At 37.7% G+C, this 17,749-nt stretch overlaps 1 protein-coding gene across 11 annotated transcripts in view; it reads right to left on the reverse strand.

Annotated features, from left to right (window-relative positions):
• The window catches only part of Pkhd1 (PKHD1 ciliary IPT domain containing fibrocystin/polyductin), a 483,551-nt gene that overhangs the window by 244,836 nt on the left and 220,966 nt on the right, over positions 1-17,749 (reverse strand). For all 11 annotated transcript variants that reach the window (XM_076557889.1, XM_076557888.1, XM_076557887.1 and 8 more), the window contains 4 exons: positions 15,776-15,888; positions 13,106-13,211; positions 10,246-10,380; positions 1,900-2,032 (listed from right to left, as the gene is read on the reverse strand). In XM_076557889.1, the coding sequence (XP_076414004.1) occupies positions 1,900-2,032; positions 10,246-10,380; positions 13,106-13,211; positions 15,776-15,888 (487 nt within the window). The remainder of the gene's footprint in view (positions 1-1,899; positions 2,033-10,245; positions 10,381-13,105; positions 13,212-15,775; positions 15,889-17,749) is intronic.

A 17,749-nucleotide genomic window follows, 5' to 3' on the forward strand; every position in this document is an offset into this window, starting at 1 on the left:
ATGGCAAAGAGATGCTGTTAAATTTCCTACAATGAACAGAATTTTCTAGATCACAAAACAATAGCCCCAAATACCAATCATATGATGGGGGGGGGTGCTCTTCTATTAAGAAACATAAACAACAAGTGTTAGTTCCCTAAACACTAACGATGTCACACTAAAGTCTCTCAATCTTTTGGCTTCCATTACTCTGTCATAAGCCTGACCCCATCGATAATACCTCAAACTGTGAGGCTTATACTTTAATTTTTTTATTATACTTACTAACAAAACCAACATTCTATTAACCATTAGAATAAGTAGTGTTAGGAACACACTTTGTAAATATTAGCTCCTGGCCACACCGCTCAGCACATTCTCTGATGTCACTCACCACCATCACCAGCCCACCTACCTACGAATATGTTTATATCATACATCCCTATCACTGAAAGGGAAAAGTATACAACACCCAACACATACATTGCATCCTGTTGTGTTACACACGTTATAAACTACAGAAAATGCACAAAATAAGTGAGAACAAGATTCACACAGATGTAGTATTTTCACTCTGCTGATCAGTGGATTACATGCAGCAAAGCAAGCCATGTGTGAAAGACTTCTTAATTCCATATTTTGTAATGCATAAGACTTAGTAATACCCTCACCTCCATAATTTTCTTATGTTGGCCAGATGTCTCACTTCCCAAGCAAAACCTGATGTATAAAATCTCTAAGATTTTGCCTACGTTATTTATAATACCTAGAAATCATCCTTTGCTGTTTCAGTTTTCTATCTACCCTGTGATGCCTAGGAGAGTCACTTCTCCAAAGTACACCCACCCCTCGTCCTTCATTGACTCTGTTCACTTCACCAAGACTGCTCTCAGCATCCTTTGGAAATTATGTTCTCAGATATTCATTTTTGAAGAAGTATGTGTTCTTCCTGATTGTACTCTCTAGATCCCTATGTAGATCCTATAATAGACAATTTTTAAACAAATGGAAAGCTTATTCGCCCAGCATCATCCAGTGACAAGAGATCTTTTTTCAGTGTCTGATGAATGATGTGAAATCATCAGGGAATTGGAGAACTATGAACTGAAGTGTTTGCCATAGGGCATTTTAATATTCCTATGACTGTCTCCCAAACTAAAATCCCCCAATCTTTAGCTCTGCTTATATAGGGAAAAAAATAGTAAGGTGGAGACTTGCTGATTATTCATTTAATTAAAAAAAACAAACAATTATCTAAATTGGTGATTCAAACCACAAGAGCATATTTACTTGAATTACTTGGTTTTGGCTGTTTGTAGCAATCAGATCGACTAAATTGTTCCCTGCCTCTTTTCACCTTGAACCATGAGTCCTCCAAGGAGTTACTTCTCAAAGCCCTGTGTGGCAGTTAACAAGTTACCAAGAATTGCCCTTGTTTTCTTTGTAAACATCACAGACCAAGTTGTTGAAAACATTTAAGTAGCCTGGCTTGGGATCTTTTGGCAGTGGTGTGTATGCAGGTCAGTTTGTGTCCATGTGTTCATCGTCCACCTAATTTCATTTATTCATCTTACCAATGATCTTCTCTCTAGGTAACGGTCTCTCTTCCAAGTACCAATTTAAAAACAGGCACTAACCAAGACAGATGTCTCCATTTCATGAAGCTGAGAGTCCAAATGAGCCATAGAAATATAATGATAGATGTGATGGTCACTGAGACTGTATTACAGAGGATGGGAACTACAGGTGGCATGCGGTGAGCACCTAGCTCCTTAGTTCCTTTGTGAAACTTGAACAGTTTCTATTGATATAATCTTGTAACTGAAAGAAACACTGACTCATCAAAGCCTTTACCACTGTTTGTCATACTCACCTGAGCACTAGTCTTATTTACCATCTGCCCAGTCTGCTCCAACTTACCCTGTCCTTGGGAACAGCCAGAACAGGTTCTGATGGCCACACATTTCAGATCAAAATTAACAAAAGTTGTATTAGAAATCATAAGTCCCCATCTTTTGGGAGTTTTAATTCCAGCTGACATACATAGACTTCCCTGAGAATTTTTAAAAAAACAAAAAGAAAAGCAAAAAAACAAAGTAAGAATACCAATCATGTGAAATGGAGTCATAATGCACAAGCAAAAATAATTAAAACAAGAAAATTGCAAGCCAATATTGAAATTGTTGAAACAACAAAACACATGCTACTAATATTTATGAAAAAGAACTTATGTCTAGAAAATAGAAACTGTAAACCTCAAAAACAAAAATACAGAAATTCCAATCAAAGAAAAAAAATTAAGACATATCTTTAAAGTGAAATGTCTGCATGGTAAGTAGCTACATTTCAAAGTGTTTAAAATTATGTAAAGTAGGGAAGTGCAAATAAGATACAATATATCTATTAGAATTTGTTTTTTTTTTTAAAAAGTCAGTATCAAGTATCTATGAAAATGGGGAACTACTAAAGCTTACATATTGATCATAGAATACACAATGGGATCGCTACAATGGAGACCACTTTGGCAGTTTTTTATCATGCCTCACATGAAACAGCCATTTAATTGCTAGATAATTATCTTACAGAAATGAGAAGGGACAGTCATACAAAAATATTACAGAAATGGTTATACCAAACTGTTTATTATCACCAGATTTGGAAAACTATTCAAATGGTTTTCAACAAATGAGTGAAAAAAAAAAAAGAACTATGTTACATTGGTACAGTAGCACATAATTCATTAACAATAAGGAATAAAACATTAATGAACATAATAAGTTGAATGAATCCCTGAACACATTTGGCAATGAAAGAAACCAGTCCCAAAAGGTTTCATATCATTTGATCCCACTTATGTAATTATTGAACAAGAAACCTTCCCAATAGAGTGTAGATTAGCGATGGCTCAGAATTAGTAGTCAGTAGAGGATGTGGTCAGAGAGATGAAGCCTGGGGGAGCTGAGGTTGAGACAACCCTTCTGTATATTGACTATGGGAGTTGTGGTGACACAAATGTATACATGTGTTGAAATGCACAAAAACACATCAAAAAGGTTAGCTTCTCTACAGATAATACAGAAAAAAATCTTTTTTAAATATCTAAAATGAGACATAACTCTTTCTAGATTTTCCTACAAAAACCTCTTCAGCAAAACCCACTTAACTAAGCTGTTGGCTCTGAACTTTTCCATTGTTAAAAATGGTTGCACAATTGAGAACTATTATAGTTTTTTTTTTTCCAAAAAATCTCCAATAGGAAAAATGGCCACAAATAGAAACAAATAAGAGAAACAAATAAAATCTCAGCATAATTAAAGTTAGTATACAAATCAAAAGAAAATGAAAACATTATCATCAACCAGATTCTATTCCTAATAAATAAAGAGTTAAAAACATCACAAATATACAAAGAGGCAGCAGGACAACTGGAAGGAGCGAGGGGCAAGCAAAGGTTCTCCAGACAGGAGTGGCTGTCCACTGGGTCCTGGATGTATCACACTGCCTACACGAGGGGAAGTATCATCCCATCCTGGGCATGGACAAAAGAGGAATAGAAAGCTGGTGATTGAGCAAGCTGTGGAGTTGCATTCAGGGTCTGGGGTGAAGGGATCTTAAAGAAATGAGAGTCTGAAAAGATAGGACAATGGGAACGCAAGGAAGATGGAAGTAGTAAGAAAACATGGGGTGTGACGGCAAAAGGTGATGGACAATGGGGAAGACAGGTGGGGAAATACAAAGTTCACTGATACATCTACAAAGAGGTGATGATGAAACCCTACTTTGAACCTTAACGTAAACAGTTGATTTATAAAGGATAATGTCTGGTGGGGGGAGCACCTGAATGGACAGTCGAAGTGAATGATCTGTTACCAGATTCAAGACTGCTGCAGAGCATAGGGAAGTACACGTGCTGCAAGTTCCTGGGGCTCCGACTAAGAACAACTCCTGCAGAGCACTCCACTTCTCTGCTCAATGGCTCAGGGGAAAGGCACTTTAAGCCTGAATATTTTTTTCCCATTGAAGTAGGGAGCCGAATTACATGAGCTCTGAGTATAAGTTTTAAAGCTCCAAGAGTCTATACAGATTTTTTTCAAACGAGAAAAATAAGGTAGAAAAATGGTTAGAAACTGCCAAATACCAACAATTTCTGTTGTGAACTCAATAAACAGAATTTGATCATGAGAAAATATTTGGTACAGTCATAAAATGGGATAATACACAATGACTAGAATAAATTACTACTCACAAGAAGACAGACAAAGCTCATGGACATATTATTGTGCCAAAGAAACCCAGGAACAATAGAGTTATGTGCTCTGTGACTGCATTGTATCAAATAAGAAGAAGAAAAAAATCAATTCATATCACTAGGAGTCTGAATCATGGTCCCCCTTTAGCTGAGGATACTCGGGTTTAAATCTGGGAATAGAAAGAGGCCACTGCAAGGGAAATGGGTAGTGTTTCTTATCTGGGTGGTATACAGTTGATTTGCTTTATTAAGATAAACACATTGTGATCATTATTGTTACAAATATACATTTTGTGTGTGCGTGTGTGTGCGTGTGTGTGCTGAATCTCTCCTTTGCTACTTTTGTGTATTTGGTTTCAGGAATGACCCCTATGTATGGGATAACTGATAACGGGCCTTATCCCTAGGAGAAGTTAATTCTCCCTCCTCCAGCAGCCATCAGCTGCCTGTATGTAGTATTTTGTCCAGGGAAAGGAGACTATCAATTTGAGAGTTGGAGGGTGGATGGGAGGGGTTAGAGGGAACAAAGAGAAGGGGGAAGGTGATGTAATTCTATTTTAATTAAAAGTGTACTTACAAAATACATTGTGTGCTTTTCTCTGTAAATATTTCCATATTACATTTACTTTCAAAGGTAGAACCAACAGAAAGTAAAAGAAGCAGAGGATGAAAGGGTAAGTAAAGAAAGAAGATAAACAAAACCCCATCCCTAGTTGAGAAGCTTCTGGCCATTGATGACTGCTGGGACAGTTTTCTGAAGAGACAGTTTTCTTCAGGGGTGTGGCTCCTGAGAAGCTACCTGTGTTCCAGTAGATGGTCCTATGTCCTTGCATGTGCAGGTATCATTAAGTGGACTCAATGCATTTTTTAAAAAAGATCACATGAAGTTAAGAGGGAATAATGAGGTGGATAAAGGGGGAGTTGGAATAGAAGGAATGAAGGAGCAAACTTGATCAAAACATATATGCTTGAATGAAGATCTTGAGCATCAAGAAAAGGAGAAAAAGAGCACAGTTAAAAAATTGAAGTCTGGAATTGCTGAGGTATAGTCTAACATCATTAATGTAATTACAAAATCATCACAACCAGCAGGCATGTTAAAAATTTAATCCCGATAGCTAGAATGTCAAAACATAATGAGTATGTGAGAAATGAGAAAAATATCTCTAAAAAGATGTAACACAGGACAATCCAAATCAAGTTAGAAAAATGGGGAAAGGAAAACAAAAATAATGATTAAAACTGAAAGCACAAACGAAGACGGTAGAAAATGCAAATACGTGGGAGACATCAGCATGGATGGTAATTGAAACCATGAGAGAAAATGAGATTTCTCCCAGCAGGAGCAAGTATATTGAGAAGAGAGGGGCCCTGCAACAGAATTTAGAGAAACGAAGAAAGATGAAAGGTCTAAACTGGGGTAGACAAATCCCCAGTGAAAATGAGAAATAACCCCTGGAGAAAATGGAGGAAGAATGAAGCAGCTCCACCAGCACCTGCTGAATATTTTAATTCACAATTTTTATCATAAACCTTTTCAAATGAATGAAGACATTGAAAGTATAGAGAATTCTCTGATTAGCAATGATCTAGATTCAACTATCTACATTGTGTCATCTTACTCTTATCACCTGCTTTTTTCTGCTGAATCACAGGGGATGTGTTTGCATACAAACATTATACCACACCTACACACATAAATGTGTATCATTTAAGCACACGTCTGATATAACCATGATGCCATTGCCACATCTGTAAAAATATCTGGCCACTTTAAACAAATACCAAATTATTTCCAATAGCAATAAAAAGACAGCCAGGCTGCAGATACTCAGAAACGTAAGGAGACCAAAATTTAAATCCAGATCAGGATGTTTCTGTACATGAAAGGGGGTGATGATTAAATAGGATGTTAAGCAGCTAGCATCAAAAACTGCCTAACCAAACTAAGATGTGGCATGATGGTACCCAAACCTTTCCTTCCTGAACATTAAAAGTATTCTACACACATGAACACATAGGTGATACAGTGGGTGAGAATACCAACACAAACACAAATACACTTAATTCCCCTCTACTCACAAAAAGCATAACCTAATATCTGTTGGAGGATATGATTAGCATGTAATTGTCTGCTACCAATCAAATGTGAGTGAGAAGGCCAAGTTCTGCGAAATTCTTAATTCTACAAAGCCAGGCAAGTTTGAAAGACAGAGGCGAAAATCTTATTCCACGGCCAGTTTAACTTCTTCCTTATATTAAATAAAAATTATTAATGACACCTGTCAATAATATGACTCCAAAATAAACTTTAAAAATTCATTAAGTAAAGATTGTCATTTTCCTTGTTGTGTTAATCATAGGATTTCTCAGAGCCTTCGATACTTTTTTGCAAGTTTATTTTATTGTGTACATTTAAGAATTACAGGAGCAGAGTATTCAGGTGGATAGTAAAATAAGTTATTGTAATGATGACAATAAATACATCTGTTATCCTACATATTTATTTGTTTTTTAAAAGAGCAGCTAAGATTTATTTATTTAACATAAATTGCTCACATGGTCCTATTAGGTTAACTGTAATCCTCACAGTGCATTGCATGTCTCTAGAGTTATTTGAGATTGGGGACCCAAAAGGGTTCGCAGTAAACAGCATAGGGTAAATGAAATCAACCAAAGAATCTCCTTTATAAGACACTCCCCTAGGACAAGATTTTCACAGAAAACACTTCAGAGGGCATGGCATACCTATTAATAAATGTTTCCCACTGAAGCTGCTTCGCTTATGTAATCAATAGTATTTGATCAGGAGCCAGGAAAATAGCCAGGCTGCCCTATCTAGTACTCAGATTAAATCTGGGGCTGGCATTTGTAAAGTCAATGGATCTCTCCATTTTGTTTTACCTGTTAATTCAGTCTGAACAATATCATCATTTACAGTTACAGTTGGATATAAAATTGAATGCTTTTATTATTTGGGTGACTGACCATTATCTAGAATTCTCTAGAGCAAGCTTGTTTAGGAGTTTTTATCAGTAAACTTTTGGCCTGCATCTGTTAAGAGTCTCAAAGGCTATCAGCTAGATTGCATTTCTAGTGAATAACCTCAGGGTGTGATTATATTTTATTATCTCATGATAAGTATCCTTTGGTCATAATTTAAATCTTATGTCACTCTTCCACTAATTCATAATTAGACATCATATGTCTAGTTAACATCAATTAAGAGACTAAAACATTAATTCACCAGGACAATTACTCAGTTTGATGGGCATCTTGCTTTAGTATGTACTCTAAGGTCATTGCTGGACTTAAGGTCCATTGACCTTACAGCATCCCCTCTGGAAACAATGCAGGCTAGAGAGATGAGTCATCTCCAAACCAGCAACCTTCTCAGGGAAAAGAAAAAACTACAGGAAAAGGGATCATTCAAAAGAGTTAACTCCAAAGTTGAGAGCTAAATATAGGAAAATGTAACTCAGTAAGAAAATAATTTGAGCCGGGCGGTGGTGGCGCATGCCTTTAATCCCAGCACTTGGGAGACCAGAGGCAGGCAGATCTCTGTGAGTTCGAGGCCAGGCTGGTCTCCAAAGCGAGTTCCAGGAAAGGCACAAAGCTACACAGAGAAACCCTGTCTTGAAAAACCAAAAAATAATAATATATTTTGAATAATTTTTAAAATCTTAATTTATCATATATCTATGAAATAATCTCCCAAGAGTCAATTTTCATATGAATTTCTACTGAATGCACTCCCCATGGGTCCCAAGAATTCTGCAAGCCATCTTCTCTCTACAAACTGTTAACAATGTTTTGATAGTTCATCGTTGTCAGTTTGACAGGATCTACAGCCACCTAGGAGACATGGCTCTGGGCACGTCTGGTAGTGATTGGTTAGACTGGGTCACCTGAGGGAGAAGGCCAACCCTGAATAGGGAATAGAGTCCAGGACTGAAAAAGAAAATATATGAGTCACCGGGCGTTGGTGGCGCACGCCTTTAATCCCAGCACTCGGGAGGCAGAGCCAGGCGGATCTCTGTGAGTTCGAGGCCAGCCTGGGCTACCAAGTGAGTTCCAGGAAAGGCGCAAAGCTACACAGAGAAACCCTGTCTCGAAAAAAAAAAAAAAAAAGAAAATATATGAGAAAGCTAGCTGAGACAAGCTTTGTTCATCACACCCTGCTTCCTGGCTGTGGATGTGATGTGACCAGCTTTCTTGTGTCCCTCTCTCTCTGTGACTTCCACCCTGATAATCATCCCTCTGAATGCTATCCAAACCACACCCATTCTAGCATTTGCCACAGCCACAAGAAAAGTAAGTAATATAAACATTAATTGCTATATTCATGTGACTCTTTTAAAAATAAGGACATAGAAAATTATTGAAGGTCTGAGGCCTAAGAGGACAGGGGTGCTTGGAAACTTCCTTAAGGGAAAATGGTCCTGCTAACCTGGGAAGTAGCTTTTGACTACACTAGCATTGCCATATCTTGACTATGAAGTGTCCATCACAGGCTTGATTTCTGATATTTGTTCTATGGTGTATGGAAGCATTTTCAGAGGCTATGGAACCTTGAGGAGGTGAAGACTAGCTCTGCAGAAGTTGATCACTGGGGGAAGATCCCTGAATGTTACACCCAACCCCTGGTTCCTATCATAGCTCTTCCTCCTTATCCGCTGTGATGGAATTCCTCACATCAATCGTAATTTCCAGCCACCATTCCTTCCCTACCATGAAAGACTGAAACTCTGAGGCAAAAGAAATCTTTCCTCCCTAAGCTGTTTGTGTCATGCATTTTGGTCACAGCAATGTAAAAGGAACTCACATGGTTCCTTGAACTATGCAATGCAGGACAAGCCATCTATAGTCTGATTTTTATAATTCAGAAACCTATATTTTCTGGAGGTCAATGCAGTCACAGCCAAAATCTTACCACACACACATATTCCTTAGTCTCAGCCGCCAACACTGGAGGTACTTTCCCTGGATCTCCCTGGGCTTGCTGGCCAGGGAATCAGGTAGGCCATTTCCACTCTTTCTGTCCTTGAATTCCAATTCCCCAGCCTCATCCCCAGTCCTGTAGTAGACCACCTGCAGAGTCCCATCTTCCTTTTCTTCTCCTATTTCCTGGGGGGGGGGGGGGCAGGGTCCATAGTTTCTCAAAGAAGACCCAGCTTCCCCTCACCCTCCCTCACCCTGTGAAACTCTCTCAACCCCACCCATCCCCTTCTTACCCCATCCTCAATCCTTTCTGTCAGCTCCCAATACCTAGAAACAATTCTATCTGGGACCACCAACTCCCAGTGTCCACACCTGGCAGGGACTCAGAAGCCACCCACAGCCACCACGCTCTCCTAAGTTCCAGAGAGGCAAACAGACAACTCACCCAACAAAACCTTATCACATAATATCCCACTATATGGGATAGCCTCATCCACACTCTTCGGGATGGCAGGCTAAACAGAGAAATGATCCTGTTGACAAAAATTTGATGAAGTATCTTAGAACATCACAGCAGAGGGACAGTGTGGCAATGTGCTGTTCACAGTCTTTGAGAGGCTCTAGAAAAGTAAACTAAATCAACATGGTGCAAAATTGTTCATTTGCTTTGGTTTTGAGATACAGTTTCATTTTGTATCTCAACCTTCCTTTGAACTTCTGTCAAATCTCTTGCCTCAGCCTCCAAATTGCTTGGATTATAGATGTGCACCATGACACTCAATTTAAATGGCTAGGTTTAGTACTGAATTTGCATACATCAAAAGAAGACCTAACTTTAAGTCAAATAAGAATTCTTCAGACTCTTAGTAACTTATGATTTACATAGACTCAATACTGCAACTCTACATACTCAAATCATATTACTAATATAATCACTATTATAACTAAAATGCTCTTATTTTTCTATGATTTTCACTAAAACTTTCTATATCATTATGTACTAGATCATCAGGGAGCCCAGTCTACATGATTTGGTCTTGATTGTCAACCCACAACAACCTCAGCAAGGCACCTACCTCATGTGTGAAACGACCAAGTAACAAGCTGTCAGTAACCAAAGTGTTTGCATCACTTTCCAAAATGTCGATTCCACAATCTCTGCATGCATAAACTTGGAAGTTTTTCAGGTGTAGATTATTACTTCTAAAAATCTATAAAGTAACAGTTGAAGTTATGCCAAAGGTCTAAAGATAGTTTTTTTGCACAGACTTCCTATGCTCTCTTTAATTATTGATTAAGTATAAATAAGTAAATAAGCACACTGGCATATTTAAGCAGGTTTTGTCTACCAAGATCAGTACAGAAATCTCAACATAGCTAACAAATCCCTTTGGAAATTACATTTCTCCGCTAACAGGCAATACATTAAGAAGTCGGCATGAATTGTCCACACATTTAAAACAAGCCTATATTCCCCAAATGTGCAAAATTAATTAATAAAAGCATAGCATTCAAATACTTCAGTGTTTAGCATTTTAGTACAACATTAGCTGAGCTGGTCCGAAGATTACAAATATAAAATCAGTAAGTCAGTGTGTCCCTAGGTTCCTTGTGTGTGGATTTAACATGTGCATACCTATTTATGAGTACTTATACTAGCACCTCTACACAGGCATGAAGGAGTTAAAGAGCATCCCACTGTTCTGCTGTTCTGGGAAATGCAGTTCCTACTATTCACATTGGTCTCATAATATCAGGGTGATCTTGACCTTCCCTAGGCCTGAGCTTTGCCATCTTTAAAATGAGGACCTATATTGTTGAAGCCAAGGTTGGATAAAGCACAGGGACAAATAACCAAATGAATAGAAGCACATGAACTATGAACCAAAGGCTGAGGGGCCCCCAACTGGGTCAGGCCCTCTGAATGGGTGAGACAGTCATTTGGCTTGATCTGTTTGGGAGGCAGCTGGTCAGTGGTGCCGGGTTCTGGGCTCATTGCATGAGTTGGCTGTTTGAATCCTGGGACTTATGCAGGGACGCTTGGCTCGGTCTGGGAGGGGGGACTGGACCTGCCTGGACTGAGTCTATCAGGTCAATCCCAAGGGGGGAGACCTTGATCTGGAGGAGGTGGGAATGGGGTGTAGGCTGGGGGAAGGGGGAGGGGGCGGGGGGGAGAGCATGGGAATCTGTGGCTATTATGTGGAACTAAATGGTGTTATAAAATAAAAATAAATAAATTAATTTAAAAAATAAATAAATAAATAAATAAATAAATAAATAAATAAATAAATAAAATGAGGACCAACAGCTGACCTAATGGTCATTCCTTGCTCATTAAATCATATCATACTTGGCATTAATACTTGAATTGAAAGTGTCCTACTGAGACCCAGTCTAGTCTTCATATATGATGCTATCATACTTTAACATGTCACTTAGATTTTGTGCAATTTCCTAATGTGTCTGGATGCAAACATTTTATAAAATGACAGTTCTTTGAAGACAGACTATGAGTGCAAAACAGGTAAGACCTGAACTGAAAACTAAAAAACTACTACCTAATTACAGGCACCTAAAAATAACTCATTTGCAAATATATTCAAAAATAGTAATATTAAGCCCTAGCTAGCAAATCTCTAGTTTTAAGTTATACACCAGGAAATTATATTTATTAGAGGTGTGAGTACAATTTTCACAGTGTACTAATATTTTTCTTTATTATAGAAGTACTATATTTATGAAACTTGATGAAAATAATGTTTTTAAATTATTATTATACCTAGAAATTGAATAGATCTTTGATTGAAATCAATCATTCTTATCTATATAACTTGATAAAGTATTCTAAAACACATAAAAGTTTTTTTAAAAAAAAAAGTCTAAAATACAATATTCAACACAATTAGGGACCTCCTTGCTAGCTATCCTAACCATGTATTTTGGGCTTTCTTCATTCCAAATTGTCTTCCTTTTATTGGGAACTTGAGTAAATGTTTCTTTTACTATGATTTTGCTTTTGTTCTAATCCCTAAATGCTTTACAAACACATTGTCTCCCCTATGTATCCTAGGCCGCAGAGTTCTAAATTGCAGAGATTAATGCGTGCAAATGTCTCTTTGTAGTACTGGTGACCCTAGGTAATTTTAGTTGATCTTAATTGACAGAAAACAGGTAAAGTTCCCTTTTACAAAGTCACTGTGGCAATAAAAACTAGGTAAGCATAAATCTATTTTTTTCTTTTGAGAAAAAAAACAAAAATAAAATACATTGATTAAAGTAAATGACAGCTAGAACTGAAACTGTTTTACAGTGAGGAACCATGTTTTTCTTAAGACTGGAGCATTCATTATTCAGGACATTACACTATCAAACACATATTTGTGTCTGTACTCTTCAGTCGGTTGTGTTTCTGATCAAGTGTGTGACATTTGACAAGCCCTTTACTTTCCGGTTCTTTATTTATTGGTCATAAGTAGGAACTGGAAGGGAAGCATGAATGAACCTCTACATTGGCACCCTCTGATTGTAAATGTCCCTAATGGCCCTGTTCTCTACTAGGACTGTTGCAGGAAGCGAAGAAAATGACCTCTGGGGAGGGATTTGCTCATTCAACAACAACAACAACAACAACAACACACACACACACACACACACACACACACACACACACACAACCACATCATGCCATTGACACTAGTTGTGATAATATCACAGTGTTCTCTTTGTCATTAAACTGCTATCCTTTAGATAGAGTGATGTAACAATCTGACTCTAGGACACAAAGATACACACACACACACACACACACATATATATATATATGTATGCTTAAAAAGTTGATTTATCAATTTGTCTAGCTCTATGCTAATACCATTCTGTATTGCTTCATATAGTTTTATAATAAACCTTGTTATCTAAAAAAAAAAAAAATCATACCTGGGCACCACCTGCACTTCCCCAAACCATGAAATCTTGGAAGAGAGTGAGGCCAGTATCATTATTCCAAAGTGGCTGAAATTTAGGATATATAAGGAGACCATACCTAGAAAACAAAGCAAAGAATGAAGATAAATTAATCAACATTTTCTCCATTGGGATTAAAGGGGGTTTTATTCATTTTTAAAAACTGACACAGGCATGGAATATCTTCACAGATTTGTGTGTGTGTGTGTGTGTGTGTGTGTGTGTGTGTGTGTGTGTGTGTGTGTGTGGTATTTCAATGTACAACCGCATTGTATGATGTTCAAATTAGGACACGTATGTCTTCTCAAATATTTATCATTTTTATAGTAAGGGTATGCTAGCCAGTATTTCTTTAAATATACAGAGAATTATTATCTATGATTAACATAATGTGTGGAACTCCAGAATTTACTTCTAACTGTAACTCAGGCTGACCAACTTTCCTCATCATCCTCACTTCCAGCCTCAGATAACTACACTTCAACTTACACCTTCTTTAAGACCAACATTTTCAATCTTACATATAAGTGAGATCATGTGGTACTTGTCCGAGTCTGCCTTATTTCACTTAATATAATGATTCTCAGTTCCATCCATGTTATAATAAATGATGATATTTCACATTCTTAAGGTTGAGTCATATTCATGTGTGTATGAGAGAGAAGAGACAGAGACAGAGAGAGACTTTCTTTTCCCATTCGTTAGGTTATAGTTACAGATTGAAAGATTGATTCCATTCCTTCACTATTGTAAATGATGCTACAATATATGTGTGAGTACAATATCTCTTCAGTCAATTTCACTTTCTTTGGATATATATCAAGTAATGGAATTACTGGATCAAATGGTACTTATACTTTTAATTTCCTTCTTCTTTGTTTTCATAATGGTAATACTAGCATCCCCACCAGTAAGTTTATGTTTTTCTTACTCAAATTCATGCCAATACCATCATTTATCATTCTAGATAGATATATTCATCCTATTATCCTAACAGGTGTGAACTTATAGCTCTATGTGGTTTTAATTTGAAGTTGCCTAATTATTAGCAGTCTTAATTATTTTTAATATATCCACTCATCACTTTCATATGTTCCTCTCAGAAATGCCATCATAGGTCTATCATCCACTTTAAAGTTGAAATATTCAGAGTGGATTATACTGAGTTGTTTGAATGTCTCCTAGAGTACATATATATATATATATATATATATATATATATATATATATATATGTGTGTGTGTGTGTGTGTGTGTGTGTGTGTGTGTGTGTGTGTGTACTTTGTCAGATATAAAAATAATAAAATTTGGGAGAATGGACATAAGCAAGACCTGAGACCCTCCTCTGTGATGGACACTACTCATGAGGTCTTCTGTCTGTACCCTGTGACATGCCCCTGCATTTAACCATAAACACATAGCCATGTTCCCTGATACTCTGTCATTCCTTCTAAGTTTACTCTACTAAAGGAGACTTGTCCCCACTTCACAAATAAGAACCTCACTCTTCTTAAAAAGTAATGAAAACAAGAAATTTAGTAGGTGCATGCCAGGATTTGAATCAAGACCTGACTGACTGGAAACAACACTTTTGCCTTACTTCTTAACTTCTCTAGGCCACCCTGCTTCCTCAAGTATTTTCTCTTAGCAACTGATGCCCTTTCCCTGTGTTATGAGGACTTGCGGTCAGTCTCTTATCTCTCTGCAGTAGGCAAGGTACAAGCAAAGGGCTCCTTCTCCAAGACTGATCTCTCCACTAGGCTCCTGAGCTATGTGCACCAGCCTCTGTCTCTCCACTAAATTTCAGCCTCAGTGTGTCTCTCCACTAAATTTTCTTGAGCTACAGAAGTTGTACTTTGTCCTGCTGGCTTCCAAAGTGACTTCTTTTTTCTCTATCTCCCATAAAAAAATGTGATCAACACAGTTACTCATAATAGTTAGACAAAGCATCATCATCTTTGGTGTTCATCAATAGATTGAATGAGTGGAGAAAATATCATATATACTTATGATGAAATACAATTTAGCCTTGCAAATGATAAACCCTGGCTTCTTGTGGTAATTCTGATAAATTCATAAGATATTGTGCTGAGTTATATTTTAACCAGATCCAGAAAAAAAAACTACCTATATAAGAAATATAATGGATCTAAATATCAGGAGCAGAGAATAAAATGGTGGTGAGTGGTTGTCTAGAGGGCAAACTGGGCCAAATAAATACAAAGAAATAAAGTTTCAGTTGTGTAAAAAGAATAGGTCTTAGAAATACACTGTATAACACAATACCTATGATTAACAATAATGCATTGGATACTTAGTTATTGCACGTTTTTATAATAATTAGTATATTAGTTAACAGACCAGCAGGAAAATGTTCAAGGTGATGAACATTGGTACCCCAGTTACAGTGTTGGCTTCAAGGGTGGATACTTACCTCCAAGCTTACTTATCAAGTTCTATAGGTTAGGTATATACGTCAATTTGCAGGTCAAGAATACTCCAATAACATAGCTATAAAAAAATACACTGGAGCATTGCCCGATCTCAAATCAAATTCCAAGGAGCGTGCACCCTTTATGCATTAAAAGCAATCGCTAAATCACAAGCACTAAACTTAAAGGTAGATGAGTTTAACCAGCATTACCTGGTACAAGAATGAGCAGTGTTCAACGTGAAGGACAGGAGTGGAGCTTGTGATGTTGGGTTGGTCACCAGGTGGAAAACATAGCCATAGCCAGCGGCACAAACTCTGTTGCCCTACAGAAATTCAGGGGGATTTGAAAAATAGTTATTCCATATATGTTAAGGTTGCTGCAAAGAAAGAATATTATTGGCACTTTCTACTTTCTTCAATGATTCTTTTCAGGCATGATAAAGCCTGTGTGGACTCCATTGTCTCAGATTCCCCAAAGGATCAATCCCTGCCCCCACTTCCCAACCTCTAGACAACTTGACTACACTATAAATTGTCCATCTCAATAACTAGCATTCCATTTTAAATCCTTCTTGACGTTTCCATGACAAGAAGGTGTGCTGGTTGGTTTTATTTCAACTTGATACAAATTAGAGCCATTTTGGAAAAGAGGCTCTCCATGAGGAAATGTCCCCGTAAGATCTGCCTGAAGGCAAACCCATGGTGCATTTTCTTGATTAATGGTTGACGTGGGTGGGTCCAGTTCACAGTGGATCGTGCCACCCCAGGAGGTGGTCCTAAATAGTTTAAGAAAGCAGGTTGAGCAAACTATGAGGAACAAATCAATAAGCATCCTTCTTCCATGGCCTCTGTTTCAGTTGCTGCCTCCAGGCTCCTACCCTGCTTAAGTTTTTGCCTTGAGTTTCTGGAGTGATGGACTGTTACCTGGAAGAGCAAATTGAAATAAATCCTTTTCTCCCCAAGTTGCTTTTAGTCATGGTGTTTTATCACAACAATAGAAACCCTAAGATAGGAGGTTGTCTGTGACACCTAATATGAGGTTAGAGTCATTTGGGAAGTCCTTATTGGTAGATACCAGGAGGGAGACACAGTGACTCGCCAACATAGATAGCTAAGGTTACAGTCTTGTCCCTGTTCATCCTTATCTCTGAAACATGCTGGCTAAGCTCACTTGCAAGCTAAATCTCTTCAATACACTTTTGTCCTGCTTAGATTACCAAATTACCTCAATATTTCTTCATAGGGCACACTATCTAAATAATTTAATTTTTAATGTGTTTTTATGAAATCTAGGTCCTCCAAGGATTTCTATGAGTTTGGAAATTCAATTCTGATCAAACAGAATTATGATGAAGCTATTTTCAAAAATTCCATGAAGTATTTACAAGATTTTGTTGCTGTGTAACACACACGAAGACAGAGTTAAAAACAATGATTTCCTAAAAGGTCTGATCATGTGAGATGTGTGTGTGTGTGTGTGTGTGTGTGTGTGTGTGTGTGTGTGTGTGTGTGTGTGTGTTATATGTGTGTGTATATGTATGTGTGTGTGTTGTATGTGTGTGTGTGTTTTGTGTGTTTGTGTATATGTGTGTATGTGTGGTGTGGTGTGGTATGTGTATGTATGTGTTTGTGTGTGTATTTGATTTGGTCTACCAAATAATTGCAAAGATTTTTACTTATCACTAACAACTTAAAGTGAGAAAACAATATAAAAATTCAAAATCCGGCTGCAGTGATTTGGGTAAGAAGTGCCTCCATGGGCTCATACATTTGAATGTGTAGTTCCCAATTGGCCCCAGTTTGTACACAGTTTAAGAAGGACTTTGCGGTTTCAAAATCCCATGTCAAACCTGGTTTTGCCTTCTTTCTAACTCTTCCCTGCAGGTCAGGATGTAAGCTCTGAGCTACTGCCCCGGTTCCATGCCAGCCTGTCTGCTGCCATGCTGCCTGCCATGATGATCATAGACTCGTCCTCTGAAACTGTAACACATGGCCCAGTTGAATGCTTTCTGTTATAAGTTGTCGGTCACAGTGTCTCTTCACAGCAATAGAACAATAACTAGAATATAAGCCCTATGAGCCCTAACTCCTGTGGGACAGAACTGGGGACCAGTTACAGATGGAGAAAGCCTATCTTCTTAGCCCATGGGTTGTCTTGGCAGAGAACACTCACTTCCTGCTTCA

Source organism: Peromyscus maniculatus, chromosome 21 (genome assembly GCF_049852395.1).
Source record: "Peromyscus maniculatus bairdii isolate BWxNUB_F1_BW_parent chromosome 21, HU_Pman_BW_mat_3.1, whole genome shotgun sequence".
Taxonomy (NCBI): Eukaryota; Metazoa; Chordata; class Mammalia; order Rodentia; family Cricetidae; genus Peromyscus; species Peromyscus maniculatus.